Source organism: Tyto alba, unplaced genomic scaffold (assembly GCF_018691265.1).
Source record: "Tyto alba isolate M040663 unplaced genomic scaffold, T.alba_DEE_v4.0 Super-Scaffold_38, whole genome shotgun sequence".
NCBI lineage: Eukaryota > Metazoa > Chordata > Aves > Strigiformes > Tytonidae > Tyto > Tyto alba.
Genome location: NW_024881313.1, coordinates 11,255,002 through 11,272,492, shown reverse-complemented (window position 1 = coordinate 11,272,492; position 17,491 = coordinate 11,255,002). Strand labels below are relative to the sequence as shown.

Sequence of the window (17,491 nt, the reverse complement as noted above, 5' to 3'; positions counted from 1 at the left end):
CTAGGAGCGGGGTGCGTGAGTAGTTTTGACAGTGGCAATATCTTTTTTTACCTGCTGTAGTGACCAAGGGCTACCTGAGAGCACACAGTGACCGTCCTGTGCTCACAGTCAGGAAACCCAGCGTGTCTGGAAAGCTCAGACCTAGAACTCCGACTGTGAAGACAAGACAGAAACTTTCCGTGCAAGCACATAGAAAGTACTTAATCCACCTGGTTTCACCTCCATGTTTGCACTTTAGGTGAGGTACTGACTGGCAGGTTTAAATAAGCAGTGCTGTATAGAGTTGCTGCCTTGGAAATTTAAAAAATAAACTGACCACCTTGGACAAATTGCTGCTGTTGCTGCTCAGTAACTGTGACAGTTGCAGCTGCCCATAGTAGAATCCACCAGATGCCAACTCTGCTCTGATTTTCTCAGGTAGACAGCTGAATAGAGTTACTTATTCTGGTCTGAATGTTCAAATTGTGTTACAGGAAGTTTTTAATCTGCATGGGACCCATCCAAAAATAGGTTTTAGCAATGCTTGAGTCACTCTAGAGTGACCACATTAGGGTTAGAGCTAACAAAGCCTCTTTTTTTTCCCCCTTTAACCAAAAAGGAACACTAAATACATGGTTTCAAAGCTAACCTAGGACCAAAATCTTCTAGGGTCAGTTGCTAGCCATGCTGGAAGCCCTCCTGGGCCCGCTGCAGTGACACTGATGCTTGTCCTTCTGACTGCTTGCACAGTAGCAAGCAGAGATCTCACAGCATTGCATTTGTATACCGAGAAGATCACTGAGGTCTGAGAGTGCAGCCACAGTAACAGGTAACCATACTCAGGAAGGACAATTTTCTAACTGTAGATGGAATTTCTGCTCTCATTGTGAAGAGAGGACAGAACGGGGGAAGCTAAATTTTAAAAATAGTTTTCCATGATCTCATTACTCAGCGTTGTGGGAAATGGTGAGTGGGTTGAATAAATGACTGAGGTACCCTGTTTTCTTTCTCCGGTGAAATTACTGTCTACTGTTTAGCTAGTGAATATGTAAGGTGTGATTCTGTTTTCAGAGTAATGGCAAATTGGAGAAACAAGGAATCAGAAATGTCTGGTTTTGTAAAATTTTCTGGTCAGTCAGCAAGCTGAATCTGCTTGCAATAATGCAGAAAACACAGAAATTCATTTCTGAGTCACCGAAAGGAGAGATAGAAAGCGTCCAATCCTTCATGCCTAGCACACCAAGCCTTGATCTAGTATCATACCTCTAGAGATGAAGTAGGAGAGGAAGAGAATGTCTTAGTATATTTGTTTTACTATATTTGTGTAATTTAAAATATTAGACACCCTAAAAGACTTTTAGATTGACAGTACTGTTCTTGACTATATAGGTTCATCCCCCTGTGATAGATTTTAAATATCTCAGACAGCTGTGACAGTCTGTCTTCAGGGTATAAGAGCCAATGAAAAAATAAGATATATGGAGTTTTAACTAAACTAATTATTGAGTCTGCATCTGTCCCTTCTACTCAGTCCTGAGGTGTTCAGCTAACGTGTTTCAGGATGGGTCTTGTTTTCTATGCAGTCAAAACTGTCTGATTCTTAGGACTGTTTTATTGCTTCCCCACAAATGACTCCTTTAAAACTGCAGCTCTTGGTAGCCTGTGGTTGATGCTGTTTTTACTGCTGAGTCTTTTGGCTTTTGTTCCATTTTTGTGGAGCTTTTTGATGTCATGGCTGAAACAATGAAACCTGAGAAATGTGAATGCTGAGGTCTAAAACGCCAAGAAAATTAAGGATCATGTTAGTACATATCTTTGAAATCACTCTTCTGCCTTTAAACAAAAACTGCCATGACTTTTGTTTACTCAGCATTTGCAGTTGTCACGTGCCTGGTTTTGTTAGAGTTCTAGTGGCCTTGCAAACTCATTTCTCATAAAATACTTGTGTAAATATTCACCTAGTTTATGTTTGTTTACATATTGAGCAACAGAAAGAACTTCTTCCTCCTTTCTGATAACGCAGCCTTTCTCTTCCGCTCTTTTTCTTTCAAGCTTCTACGAAATGCTTAATCCTGGGAATTCCTGAATGCCATTGTGTTTGGTGATGATTGTTTTCGCATGTGGTGTGAATAAATACGATGCACGAAAGTATGGGAATGGCTTATTCATATTACAGCCAGTCATACCTTTCCACCTCTAACTACACAGTGCTAACTCAGTCATGTGGATAAAATCTCAAGAGCACAGAAAACAAGAAGATCCCATCACAGATGCAAGTTACAGAGGCTGCTTCTCTAGCTACCTAGAGAATGCAAACATCACCACAACATCAACCTCCAGTAAACCTTAAATTAGCTAGATAGATGTCTGTGCACATGGACAGAAGAGCAGGACCACCTCCTCCCTCCTTGTTAAATTCAAGCCCCTAAAAATTATTTGCTACAAAATAAAGAGCAGCACAGAACACAGTGTGGTAGCTGGGAAAAAACTAAGGCTTGTTGTAACTTGCAGCTAGCATAAGTGGGTTTGACAGTGCAAGGGCAGGTTTCTCTGAAGGAGCTAGGCAGGTTCCTGCAGTCTCTGGTCCTGTCACATGGATCATTGCATAAGGCTCGAGGAGCAGTGTGTGCCCCCCCAGTTTGGTACCTGTTTCTTGCCCAGAGCCGGCAAGAATAGGATCTGCCATCACAATTCTGCAAAAACAAAACCTGCTATTGCTACTCTCATAGTATTCGCATTTCTTGTTCCCTTGCTTTTGGTTGTATTATGAGGTCAAGTCATGCTAAGAAGTTTGTTTTGTGTACAGACAGTGGCAGTGAGGGTAATGGAGGAGGAGGGGTAATTCCTTTTGTGGAATACAAACTCTGGGCATTTGTTAGCGATTAAACAATTGTTTAATTGTGTAGCTTGTACACAGCTTTACTCAAATACTATGATTTCATAAGCTGTGAATTGCATGTAACTATTAATGTCCAGTCTGACTTGTTCACTAGCAATAAAATGCCCAATATGAAAAATATTTTAATGAAATCATATTGGGCCAAATAATCCATGGCTTTGGAAATATGTAAACCAAAGTGGTCTCTTTTATTATCTTACTGGAGACAGTTGGAAAAAATGGACAAGCTTCCAGGGAATTTTGTGAAATAAATATTAGAAGCTAATTTCAGTCCCAGGGCAGAGGCAGTATTGAACAGTCGTGTACAAAGGAAAATTAATGCACTGAGAGAAGTATGAGGACAATGGAAATTGTACCAGTCACCAGTGCAAAGACTCAGCTACCAGTCAGACACACAGAAGTTAACTACATTTTCAGGAGAATGCAAAGACTTAATAAAGCTAATGGGCAGCAAATAGCAGAACTACTAGCTATAGTTACTAGATGTAGTTGCATTGGATATTCAAATGAACAGACAAATTTCTCAGCATGGTTTGAAACTATGGGCCAAATTTACCCCTCAGGAAGATGAATATGCTGCTTCACTGGAATGGTTTGGGGTATGTGCGGGTGTCAGCAAGAACACAGTTTGAATTTTGCCATTCTGAATAGTAAGAATTTGTAGAATACAAACCCAAAATATGCCAGGCAGAAAAATACTACACATGCCTGTGGTAGGATCCAAATTCAAAGTAGTCCAGGGGGAAAAATACTACACATGCCTGTGTGCCTTTTGCAGCAACATCTGCCCAGTCTGAGGAGTGGCAGTTTATTAATCATTACACAGTTTAATTAAGATTCATGATGGACAATGAATGTGGATACAAAGTACAAACCAGTTGCCCTGCAGGGAGCCTGTTTCAAGCTGTCAAAACCAGGCATCCTGTTTTCTTCCTAATTACTGAGTGTATCTCCTTCATTAAGGACAGTCCTTTTTCTTGATGCAAATTTCCATTTAAATGACTAAATTATACAACCTGTACTTAGACAAAACAGGCATGGCCTGGATTTCAGTACAGTTTAGTTGCTTTGCACCAGCTGAGAATTTGGACCAGTGATTTCCCCAGGTAGAAAGTCAGCATGGATTTTGCCAGAGAACTGTAGAGGCTGGTAAGGAGGAATCTTCAGCAACGTTGTAAGTTACCCATATTGTTCTTCAAGCTGCAGTCAGCAATCTTGGCTGCCTGAAGCTGGGTACTTAAATGATAGGGAACTGAATAGGAGCTGCAGGTGGCAAGTACATCTAAAAGTCAGGCTTTTAATTAAGTCTCTAAATACCAGCATTAGAAATTTTACTTCAGAAACTGTTCAGGCGTTTTGTACCGCATGGCACAAACTAAATCGTTTATGATCAGCTCTAGTAATAGATGGTTGAAAACCTAAATTCTAACGTTAGGAAAGATACTTCTTTACTAGGTATTTTAGTGAATTTCTAAAATCACAATGAATTTCTGGAAGTGCCTGCAATGAAATCATAATGCGTCTCGTTTGCATTCTTGTGGGTGAGAAAACCACTCATCTTTGTTATGTTTTCTTCTTCAGCAGCTGTAGCGCTTGCACAGTTATCACGTTAGTCAACTATAATCTTATAATTATATGGTAGAATACTAATGGAGTTTGTAATGGCTTTTTTCCTTTCTGTGCAAGACTATCAAGAAATCTATTGATGAAAAACCACTATAATTTTCAGTTATTAAATGAGCATAATTAAGAAGACAAGGCCAAAGAAAAGAGTTGTTAGCAGTTACCTCCACATGGAGTTGTTAGCAATTATTTCCATGTACCTTCTAGCAGTGGAGGGATTTCAGGGAGAAAAGATGAAAGGGCAGAGTATTCTTGCTGTATGAAAACCTCAGAAATATGCTGTTCCTGGAATCCAGCATCTCCCCAAGGCAAATTCACCTTGAAAGGATTTTTTTTTTCCCTTCTTTTTTTTTTTTTTTTTTTTTTCTGCAGGTCTGCCTCATCCCAGCCCCTATGTAGAGCAACTCTCAAGGGATCTCTGCTCAAGATTGCCTTTGAATTTTCTTAAGTGAAAGTTCTGCAGCGTAGGAAGGGCTCAGGGAGGAAGACGTTGCAGTTTTTTTTCAGAGTAGTTAGTATGTGCACAGATTGCTGTTCTCTATCCAGGCCTCGTAACACTGGAGTGAAAGTCCTCTCACATGTGGGCAAGGGTGAAGAACAGCTGTATAGAAGAAAGTGTTCCATGTGTCATGGGATCAGTTCAGTATTTCCACCACCACTGAGTGTGTAACACTGAATAAATATGGAAATATAATTATTGTATTTACTGCGAAGCAGGTTATTAGGGCCAGGTCTTTTGCTTGCATAACTGCCTATGACTTTGATACTACGTGGCTTTGCCCATAAAAATAAGGGGTAGATAAAATTACAGAAGATGGATTTAAATATTGAAGTAATTAGTGGTGTTACTTCTAATTTTTAAGAGCTGTAAGTCATAGCCCATTTGAACATATTGTCTCCTTTAAACAAATTTTCAGGAGGTGCAAGAACTTAAAACCAGAAATCAGTTAGTGGAAGGCACATAAACTAGCAGGAGAAAATTCTTTTCAAAGGGTTAAGCAGGTTGTATCTCCAGTACAACCAGGTGAAAGAAACATTCTTGCTCTTTTTCTGTCCCAATAAATATTTCATTTATATTAAGCTTCATCGGCAGACATTGGAGAAAATCTATCAAAATACTCTGGTTTGCTTTCTTAAACATTAGGGTGCAAATCTGTGCTCTGACACCCAAACTCTTGCCTCCTACAAGAGAGGAGCCCCTGGCATACTTTATCTATTGGGCTGTATGGGACTGGAAATGCTGAGCCTGTGAACGCAGCCAGTGGTGCACTGGGAAAATATTTCAGTGCCCAGAGCAGCTTTTTCCACCTTCCCATCTCATGGACTGACTGTGACACACCTTGCTACAGCTCCTTCTGCTCACCCTGATGCTGCTATATATTACGGCTGCCTGCTTCTCCCTCCAGCTGCTATAAGTCCCTTGGGAGCACTGGTTTTCTAGCAGGGTTGCTGATCCCATTCTGCTGCCTCCAGTTTATTCCCTGCTGCTTTAAGCTCCACCAGGTATTTGCCATACTCCTCTTTTTACCCCATTATTGATATGGTCCAGCCTGCCACAGCCTCGGGACCAGCCTGTGTGGTGTCACTTAAGGAAGAAAAAGCTGCGACTTTTGTGGATTTTAGCAGATAAATAATCTTTGTGTCTGAGACTCCCTGTTGGCATTAGTTACTGATTTATTTCCATTATTTTCCAACACTCAAGCATGCTCTGTCATGCAGCACATAAGGGTTTTTTATCCACAAGGCTTTCAAACTGAGATCTGCAAAGCTACAAAGACTTCAGTGTGTTCCCAGCTTTATGTCCCAATAAAGCAGAAAAACCAGGCATCTCAAGCATATGTGCAGCTTTCTGCAGGATTTGGGTCTCATTTCTAATACTTCTGCTGGTATCAGAGAAGGATATAACAAAGGAGTGAGATTTTAAAAATGAGGTAGAAATGATTAGTATAAATGCAGAAAAGATGTAGAAGTGATTACTTATTGCATTTTTAATTATGCTGCAGGTAGGCAGGTCACTGAACAGCTCAGTTCTCAATGTTCAGCAGTAGTAATGATTACAAAAAGACTTCTGTGTTTGCATAGTTACTGCCATTCACCCTCCCTGTTTCTTTAGTGTGGGATCACTGTTCATCTTGGAGGCGTCTTAAAAGCCAGACATTTGAAGACAACATAGACTGGGGATTTCCTCAGTTCATTTCATGTGCACCTAGTCTAAGTGTGAATTGCTAGCGTAGATACTGCCAGCCATGCAGTCCCAGCTGGACAGGAGGTAGCTTCTTTTACCTGGGAGGCAAACTACTGAAAAACATTGAACTTGTACTCTCAGGACTGATCTATATAGTTTGGTGTTTTGTTTTTTTTTTGTGAACATGTTGTCCATGGCCTGTTTCACACAGTGGAAAATTAATGTTAGAATATTGTTTTAGATCAGCGAAGGCTTTATATTCAACTTATCCCAGATGGATATGCACAGTTGCAAATAATGTATAAAAAACTGCCAAAGACTAATGCCCTATTTTTAGGAAGTTAATAAATAGATCAATTAATAAAATTATGATTTGCACTTGGAATTCTTGAGACAACAGAAACTGGCTAGAAATGTAGGCCATAATTTATGCATCAAAAGTGCCATGAGCAACTGATACGTTTTGCTATTTTATAGCAAGCCAAATGCATACAGGTTTAGACCTCAGTAGCAGAAAGTCCTTTTGATAAATTACATGATAAAACCAAAACAAATCAACAAAGTGCCAGAAATGTTTGTTGGTGTAAAATATCCTTGTGTGCACTTCTCAGTATGTTATGGCTGTTTCCATCTTATTTTCAGTCTCTGTCCAGGCAGGTGGGAGGTCTTGTGCTCAAGGTGAGCATGTGATGACATCTGATGTTGCTGGAGTTGCTAGTGAGAGGCAATTTCAGGCAGAAATCCAAGCAGTTTAGTGAAAGGATTTATTTTTCCTGATGGGAGTGTAATTTTTTGGTAAGACTTACAAATGTTTGCTCAGATTGGTGGAAAGAGCTCCAAGTTACAGTAACCAGTGAAATAAGCATATTCAGCTACTCATGATCTGACCAATGTCAACAGTCATTTTTGCCTGGACCATCATATCCTCTGCAGTGGTTGTCTTCTGGCAGGAGAACCAGTAAGCCAAAATGATTAGAAATTAAACTGTGGCCAGTTACTTAAGCAGTAAAGCCCTAAAGCACCTTTGCCTGATGAGCCTCAGGGTGCATGTCTGTGCTGGTGCCTGGGGTCAGCCAGGTGATTACTGGCCTGCATCATGTTCATCCTCTCCTCTGCTGGATTTTTCCCTTTTACAGGCTACTGAAGTAGGTATTTGAGGCAGCATATATTTCAGAGAGACATTCCTTGTAATATTCTTTTCCTCTTTGAAGGTTAATAAAAAATCTAAACTTTTATCTGCCAATGAGTTCACGCTGTGCCTATAGGTCAGAGCTGTTGTCTTGCATGGAGGATTTATTCTCTGTCACAGCTCACATGTGTACCTTCAGTTTGCAGGAGCATGATATACTTGCTTATGTCAGAGTGTGCAAGAAAGTAAATGATGAGCTACTAATCTTGATTGTTTTCCAAAAATATTAAGTAATAAATTATCAGGCCCACAAGACAGCTTTAAGCTATGCAAATATCTTGCTTTTCTTTCTATTGATCTTAGGAATTTGAGGGTTTTTTGAGATCTGACACTTGGGATCACAGCCACAACAAATAGTTCAGTTTCAGACCCAGAAGCCTAACCCAAACTGTGTATAGTAAAAAGAAGCACAAACAGAGTGCTAGTGTACTCAAGTTAAACTGTATGAAACTGGTTTTCTCTCTTAATTAAACTCCACTTGACATGTTCTCCAAATACTGTTTTCCTACTTGGATTTTAAGCCTTACTGAACTCCTTAAACTTTTTGCTCCCATTGAGTCAGTAGCAACTATTTTATGATGCAGAGCTGCCTTCTCTGGTTATGAAGACAATGTTTGCTAACTTTCTTCTTTTGATGGGTTTATTTTAAATTATTTACCTCAACAGATTCTTACAGATTAGAAACCGTTTGTGATTTCTTCTGTTCTTTTTTAAGGTCAATGGAGTGGAATTTCACTTGTCAGTAAAAGCTTTGGCTATGTATTTTGCAATTCTCTGAGGAGTTACTGTTATTTACAGAGAAGAGCTCATGCATGTGTGAATATGAAAGGAGATTATCGTTTTGCAGGCTGGATAAGCTACATTGCGTTTACCACAAGATAAGAATGAACTTGAGCAGTTGTTATAGAGGAACTGGTATTCTGTTGGTTTCTACTACAATATTCTTGCACTAATTAAAGAGCATCAACACGAATATTTAACAGAACTTAAAAAACCCAAACCACTTAAAATTAATAAAGAGTGACTTCCTGTTATACCCCCATAGACAAGATTTAAAGATGTGGACTTAATGAGTACATTTGATAAAAAGCTAACTCAGCAGTCCGATGCTCTCATTGAGAGGTAAGCTGTCATTAGGCTATAGCGATGTAAAGCAAAGTAGGCTCTGCCGTAGCCACCTGTGGGCATGTCTTATTCTGAAATAGCTGTGAAGCAGTTAAGCCTGGAGAGGTTAAACAACCTCACGTACACCGTGAGGTTAGAGTGTGCACGCTGGCGGTCACCGCAGAACAGCGGCACTACATCTGTGTGCACCTTTGCTGAGGCCAGAGTTGCTTGTGCTTTTTTTCCAGGACTCTTGAGAAACATCCACGCAGGAAGCAATGGTGGGGAGAGGGTAAGCAACATTCTGTGGTGGAGCAAGAGAGGGCAAAGGAAGGGTGGCTTGACACTTTGATCTGTCAATGGCAGATAAGGTGAAGTGATATGAAAAGTGTCTGCAGCAGCTGCAGAGAAAGATGCTAAGCCCAGAGAATGAGGAAGCTGGGGCATGGGTATGCTTTCAGGGCCCCTAATTATTCTTTAGATTATTTCTACTGCATTAAAGAATAATAATGATTTTAAAAGTGGTTTCAAAACCCATGTGTGCCTCTGTGTATTTATGAAAGGTATGGTTTGAAGTTGCCAGTGTGGTTGGATGTCACGGGAACAGTGTGGCTAGGCTGTTTTACATCCCTGAGAGAACATTGCTATTTTCAGGTGTGTAGGGTGGATTTGTGTGTCTGAATTCTTGGCAGGTTTGCAAGTTAGGGTCTCAGGCCTCAGAGCAGCCCAGGAGAGCCAGCCTAGGGCTGTCAGCACACTGGGTCATAAGACGTAAAGACTCAGTGGAACAGCCTGACTATCCATATAGGGACAATTAGATGAGCAAGATCCTGTGTATATAGCTACCACAGAATTTGTGTGAAACTAAAAGTATATGTAGATGAGAGTCAGAAGATTCAACGTCCTTTAAACTGTCTGTTGGTTTAAGTCATTTTACTGGGGGACCTTGCTGAAAAGCTTTAGGAGCCTTTGACTGTAGTCTTATCTGGCATGATTTGTTTTATTTTTGATGCATCACATGAGAATTATCTGTATAAAGATGAGGTGCCCTGGAGACCTGCAGCTCAGCCAGCCATATGCTTATGTAATGATACAACCCAATTCCAGCATACCAGTTAGCTGTTGTTCAGTACACACTTTGTAATCTTATTGATAAAATTATCAGTTTTCATAACATGCAGACATATGTGTGGTTGCATGTGGGCTTGACCGTAGCACAGGAGTTTGCCTCAGAAGGAGGAAAGAGAACCTCTCTGGAAGGAATTTCTTTGGGATATAACTTAATGTTTTTTTCAGCATAAATTGCTTTCTGTTTAAGTACAGAATTTCTCCTTCTGTGATCTGTCTCATCCTCTAGTCTATAAGACAAACTGGAAGAAGTTAATTTATGTTGGGCATGACATAAATTGTTCCTAGCAATCCAAATGTGTACTGTTGACATGTATTTCATACTGTATCACTCCTTAGATTGAGTACATATAGTGCATGCTTCACCTCTTCACAATTGTTGTCTTCCCATGGCTTCAGTCGTTTTAATCTTGTATCATCTTCTGGGTTTGATACCAACACACACAGGTATATATACCTGTTAGTGATTGAGCTCAAGGCTGATACTAACGGCTGTGTTGCCTGCACAGCCCTCCTCATGAGTCCTGGGTTTGCTTATCTGGTGGTGGGAGGAGAAGCACATCTTGTCCTGTCTTAACAAGGGTCACCAAAATGCCAGGGTCTACAAGCAACTGTGTCTTGAAATGCAGGAGAAGGGGGCACCTTCAATACCCTTCTCCATTTATTTTGGGGATTCTCTGAGAAACTGCAGGAGAATTTTAAAAATTAGTAGTATCCCTTTTCTGCTCACCTATGCTGAAGCACAGGGCTAGCTTTGGCCAGAGAAGCTGCTGTGCAAGCTGCTGTTTAGTGAATTATGAATGGATTTCCCCAGAACCACAATGTCTCTGCCTTTTCCAGGGCAGTTCATCTCCTACCTGTGACTGCACCTGCACATACATACTCTCTCTATGCAAGTACTGATGAACTAAGATTTCCTAAGATAAGACTGAGGAGTCTAGCAGTAATTCTCTATGTAGTTCAGAAAAACATTTCTAAATGCAATTTTAAAACACCAACAGGTCAGGCCAGCAAAACTGCTGGGGACTATTTTAAAGCCCAATCTTTAAATTATAGAGGCTGCTTGGTTTAATTGCCACCGGAGTGGAGCACCTAGACTGTGCTGTGAATAGAGAGGCTGCTTCTGTCAAGATGCTTACACAAACACCAACAGGCACTATTTAGCCTGGTTTAAAAATACTCAGAATGGCACTCACATAGTTTTGAAAGACCTCTGGGCAAGCAGAAAATTTTAAGAGCAATTTATTTTATATCAGCTTAAGTGACTTACAACAAAGCTGCAAAATAGTTGTGGTGCCACAGGTATTCTGTATGTGTGGCAGAGGAAAACTCGGATTTTAACTGTATCAGGAATCACAATTTTTATAGGGTTTTTTTGGTGTATTTTTTTGCTGGAAATACCTAATTAAGCAGAGAACTAGTGAGTATGGACTTCTGGAAGTTTTATTAACAGTACTCTTTTAACCCTCTAAATAGTTGCTGAAAGTCAAATTTTATAAAACCCTCAAACCTATTCAGTGTCACCTAAAGAAACATGCCCGTTATTTGCAATTTTCTGACCCTTGCATTACAAAGACATCATTATTCTTGGTGCTCTACAGCTTGTACGTAGGCTGCTGGCAAGTGTGAAAACCTAGCAAGGGAAACATTCTCAGAAACTTTGTGCCTATGTCACATACACCCACTGTTTATAGCCATTCACCAGCATGGTGGCACTCTGCTATGAAAATATAGCTCTACTTGACCTATACATAAGTAAATCTGCAGCCATGTAGTTAAATTCAGGAAATTCTGACTGATAGCTACTGAAATGCTACTGGTAACATCTTTCTTAAAGACTCAGAGCATTACTTTCTTGTCTTCAATGAGTCACAAGTAAAATATTCTACCTTAGACTGCAGCTATCCAGCAATCACACTTAACAAGGCTTTTTTTTGTTTTTTAACTGTCTTTACCAGGTCAGGAAACTCCACAGATGGCAGATTTATATTAAATATTTAGGCTATATTGTTTTTTTTTGTTGTTGTTCTAAATTCTTTGCAGCTGTATGCTCTGTCAGGCTTCCCTGTTATCAAATATTTACAGTGTTTTTGCATGTGACCCCATGTTATACACAAATGTACTGTGTCAATAGGAACTGCCCTTGTACTTGATATTAATATTTACTTACTCAGATGTATCAATTACTACTACATTCACTCTGGGACATAGTTTCAAAGAAATCCATAGTATTCTGTATATAACATTTAGATCTGGACATATATGAATCTTTAAGGAAGGATCATTAAGAATGAGTGACTGGAATCTATTGATGACTGCCAGACCATAGCATATTCTTGATGAACCTCTGTAAATTTCTTGTAGTGATAGTTGTTATAACATTACCCATGGTGTAAAACTACTGTGATGTAAAACAGCCACAGTGTTAAAATTTATATTCTGGTTGTAGAGCAAGAAAATGTTTTTCTCACCCCATACATTTTTTCCAAGACCTTACCTAATTTTTCCACCTTAAAATGGGATTGAAAATCTGTAATTTTTAAGATTTTTGAACTCATAATCTGATATTTTAGATTATCAATTGAAATAATTAAAAGATAATTTCAATTCATATATTTAACTTTGTCTGCTTTAATTTTAGTATTGTTAAGCATTTTTAGAGTAATGTCATTCCAAAAATTGTAAGACATGCTTGTTGACAGTTTAGAAGTTACTGGAAGGAAAAGGGGAAGACAGACATATAAACACACTTAGAGCACGATCACATAAACCTTACTATTCTGTGTATTTGTGTGTCTATATATCCTTTGAAGCTTTTCTCTATATATCAGTTCCTATCATAGTCTATAGATGACCAGCGAGTTGGAATGCAGGAGAGACAGCATGAAGATCTAAAGCTGCTGGAGCTCTGGCACAGTTATTTAAAATTACCCGTATGTTTGTGAACAAGTCACCCATGAGTTTGGATTAGACTGGATTATTTGTAAAGATGATCCCAATTAATTGATTACTGGGACAACATATTACAGTGTTTAGGTATTTATATTACAGAACCTACTCTATCTGCATTGAATGTGTTATTCTCTTGTTGCACAGGTTTTAGGGAGCAAGCCAGCACTTCCCAAGTGTGATGATGATGATGATGAACTGGCTGATATTACAAACAGGAGAAGTGCTAAACTGTATATGGTAAGTAACTTATATTTTTTTTTTTTTTTCAGTTAGGTACACTCAACAGTATTCACGCACATCATGCTCTCATATATGGAGTTCTGGCTTCGGCTGCAGAACTGAAGTTGTGTTAGTTGATTTGCAGGCAATGCACAAGTTTCTCAAAGGATGTCAATTAAGACAGCCCAGGTAAAAGAAGAAAAAGAAGTGGCATACAGGCCTGTTTACTTAGGCAACAAGTTAAGCGTGGCCTATGCCCCACTCAGTGCAGGTCAAAGAAGAAATAACTGGTCTTAAACTGTATTTCCTGTCTTCTTGATTAAAACAGTGAGAGTTTTAGTAGTCATATATAATTTCATTAATTTTGTTATTCTTAGCAGAGATTGAGATGCACAGTTATGTTATATTTTATTTATACATATCCAAGGAATTTGAATGCAAATCTCCTTTCCTTTGCAATGCCCTTTTCCTCCTTCCTCACCTGCAATGGTTTAACACTGACTAGGACAGTGCCACTGCCATAAAAATTACCTATTAAAAAAAATTGAATAAATATTTACTCCATTTAAATCAGTAGGAATTTTGTGGTTATGTTCAGTGATGATTTTTCCTCATGTCATGCTGGCATACTGACCTTTCTTAGATTAAGCATGGAATTTATTCTTCACACTAACAATACATTATCTTAACTATATACAATGCTACACAACTATTTATTTTTCTTTTCTCTGAAAACAAAACGATTTCCAGGCCTGTTTGTTTTTTTTTTTTTCTCTCTCTCTCTTTTTTTTTTTTTTTTCCCCCACAGCTCCCCTTTCTTTCCTATTCTCCCACTTGAGACAGAAGTGAGGTAGTATTTGGAAAGGGGGATGTTTTTAATTAAATCTAGAAAACACTTTATCCTCTCCCCTCCCAATTAAAAAAATATTATTTTCTCCTGAAGACTGCAAAAAGAGTATTTTTTTAACAAGTTCTTACTAGCATTGAGGTCTGGACCTTTCCTTTCAACACTTTGTGCTCCGGCTGATGCAATGAAGTCGCCTTGTGTGACAGAAAATAATCTTTCACTGGCATACGAAGTACTTTCTTCCCTTCCCCATAGTCACACAACGGTTTGGTCAGCAAGTGGCAATGCTGACATCGCTCAGTGCTGCTGGGTGGGACCTTTTGGGTGCCGTCTAGCGTGGCTTTGAAGCTGCTATGAAGTGTGAAAGAGGATGAGTCACTCCCTCGGCAGGTCCTGCATCCCACAGTCCAGGGCAGGATGGAGCCACCTCTCTCCCTGCCCTTTACGTGATCCTTCCCCCACCCATGTGCGCGGCTGGCGTCTACAAGAAGCCTGTGTGAGGCAATCCATGTTACAAGGCCATTTTCAGTCCTTGTTGTCTGTGTGCTGTGTTTAGTTCCCATTAATCATTCTTGCCAAAAAATCTGGCACATATTTACCTTTATAGCAGGGGTTTAGGAAAAAAAAAAAAAATAGAAGGCCTTCATGTATGACCAGGACATTGTTGTAAGACAATACTAGAGAAGAGAAAAATGCTTGCAGTGAATTTTGGAATTCTAGGAACTCTCAGAAAATTCTGTGGACATCTAATAAATTCCTCTAAGTACACAGGTTTAGCTAAATGTGAATGTGCTGCAATATATAACAGGGAGTATTAAAGTCAGTAGGTATAATAGTTGATTTTTATTTTGTTGTATGCAATGGTATTTTCCATCTTGTGCTTTCATAATGCACAATATAAGATATAATAGTGTATTTAAAATCAATATTTAATTATGAAAGGAAATAAAGACTGCTAGAAAAGCAGAAGCCACAATGGTAATAACTTCCTTTCAGTAGTAATAACTGGTCTTTTCAGCCACACAGGAGTGAATTTTAAAAGGTTAAAAAGGTCTACATGAACTTACAGTGTTGGTAGAGGTTACAAAGCATATTCTGCAGCAGGTCTTCTGTAACAGTTTCCAATTAATGAGTTGTAGGCTATAAATGTAGGTATTTCACTTGTTAATATCAGTGTAGGACTATTTTATTATAATTTCAAATGCTTTGGCTTCAGTGTGTGTTGCTTGGTAGCAGAAGATGACAACTAGGGACCCCACCAGTTCAGCTGGACATCCAGGGAGGGTTGCAGAAAATACATATTTTTAACTGTGAGGTGTTCACTGAATGAGCAATTGAATTGAAAGTGGAAAAGAAACGGAGTTATTTTAAGAAGTTGTGAGACAGGGATCCAACAAACTCACTAAAATTAACACTACATCTCCCTCTATCGGATGTAAAATGAAATGAAACAAACAAAAAAATCATTAGCCTACCTTATTTGCCAGCAGCACACAAATTTCATACAGCCATATATATAGGAATGGCAACTGATTTTATAGTAATTTTGGCAGCAGAGATTAATTATTTGGTTATAAAAGCCAGAGTTGATACAAATTTGAAATGGTTACTTAGGTATCAGATGCAAGTGGATCCATGAAGGTGTCCGTAGTAGCAGAGGAAAACCCCTTCTCCATGGCTATGCTTTTGTCTGAGGAGTGCTTCATTTTGGACAATGGTGCTGCAAGGAAGATCTTTGTGTGGAAAGGTAAGAGATCACTTCTGTTGCAAATGCAGAAGCTACACAGACATATCTAAGGAGTCAATGCAACACCCTAGCAAGAATTTAATATTGGCTGGACACAGTATCTTGCACACAGTTCTTCCCTGGTGCAGTCAATGGGCAAGAATTGCTCATGTGAGTAAGGGCCTCAAGACCAAGTCCTGTCTATGGATCCTGGCTATTTGTGAGGCATCTGTAAGCCTGAGTGCTTAAATGCTTACCTAATTAGACTATAGAACAAACATAAAGAATCCTACATAGTTTTATATATTGCCACCAAATCCCTATCTTCTGGGACAAATTCTAGACACTGAAGGATTAATAATGGGTAGATATTATATTTCCATACATTATTCCACACAGATGTGAAATTGAAAGGTTAGTGTCCGAGGCATTAACTAGAAAAGCATAAGCTTTCAAATACTTCGATGCTTCTTTTTTTCTAGTGAATATTTCTCTGTGTACCATCAGTGCTTGTAGGAGTGTCTGCAATTGCTTTGACTGAACATTTCCCAGGAGAGTACTACTACTGGGGAATTAGGTTTGGACACCTTGTAGCTGGATTGTTGTGGTGGATTTATTTTCTTTTTTTTTTTTTTTTTACCATGTGCAACAGCAAATAATTAATCGATTCGGTTGTTGAAACTGTTGAGCATTGTAAATTTTGAGCATTTACAATGTTGAGCATTGTAAATTTTTTTCTGGAATATTTCATTTGCAGTTAGGGAAGCATCCTTTCAAAGAGAGCGTTTTGGGAACACTGTGCTCTGATGGCCTAAGGTCTACCTGACCCCTGATCCCTGGTATTCACTCTCCACTTGTCTGCTCCTAGAAGAACCAAGCCAATAGGATCAGGCATTGATACACAATTTAAGCCCTCTGCATGAGGCCCTATGTGCATCCCCACTTTGCAACTGTTGGTAACAATAATGTGTGAAAAAAAACAATAGTCTGAGTCTCACCCTTGCACTGGGAGGCTGCAGTTATCATCTCTGCTGGAACTCTTCAGACCACTAAGCCGAGGAGTGTGAATTACTTTGCTAATAGTCTCATTCAAAATGGAATACAATGGATAGCTTATCAGACCATCTTATTAGACTAAGGGGTCTTTGGAGTATAATCACTGACAGCCAGCTGGGACACAGACCTGATACACAGTGTCATCCCACAGAGACTTTCAGAGATGTCCAACACCGAGCAAGGCTGAGCAGGGAGCAATGGATGGGGAAGGGTGGTGGTAAATTGCACAGCACAGCTAGATGAAATGAGAGTTTCTTTTACTCAGACTGTGGTGCTGCCTGAAGAAGTGAAGGCAGTTCTGGACAGCAGATTTATTTAGCACATTGCAGCCCAGCAAGGGAGGATTCAGAGAAAAGAGCTGGGGTGTTCTTGTACCTTGAATCAAGCAGGTATTATGAACAGCATTTTTTGATAGAAACACACACACTAAACAAAAAACAATGCCCCCTCCTTTTTTTTTTTTTCTTTTTTTTTCTTTTCTTTAATTTGAATTGCTTTCAAAGCTACTGAGGTACTGTTTTGACTATTCAACTTTGTGTGAATCTTATTGCTTATGCTATGTCCAGTATTTGTGTTTGTTCAAG

At 39.3% G+C, this 17,491-nt stretch overlaps 1 protein-coding gene across 1 annotated transcript in view; it reads left to right on the top strand.

The window, feature by feature from the left end:
• The window catches only part of SCIN (scinderin), a 50,123-nt gene that overhangs the window by 20,902 nt on the left and 11,730 nt on the right, over positions 1-17,491 (top strand). Inside the window, exons 5-6 of the mRNA XM_042802115.1 lie at positions 13,204-13,296; positions 15,740-15,872. Of these exons, the coding sequence (XP_042658049.1) occupies positions 13,204-13,296; positions 15,740-15,872 (226 nt within the window). The remainder of the gene's footprint in view (positions 1-13,203; positions 13,297-15,739; positions 15,873-17,491) is intronic.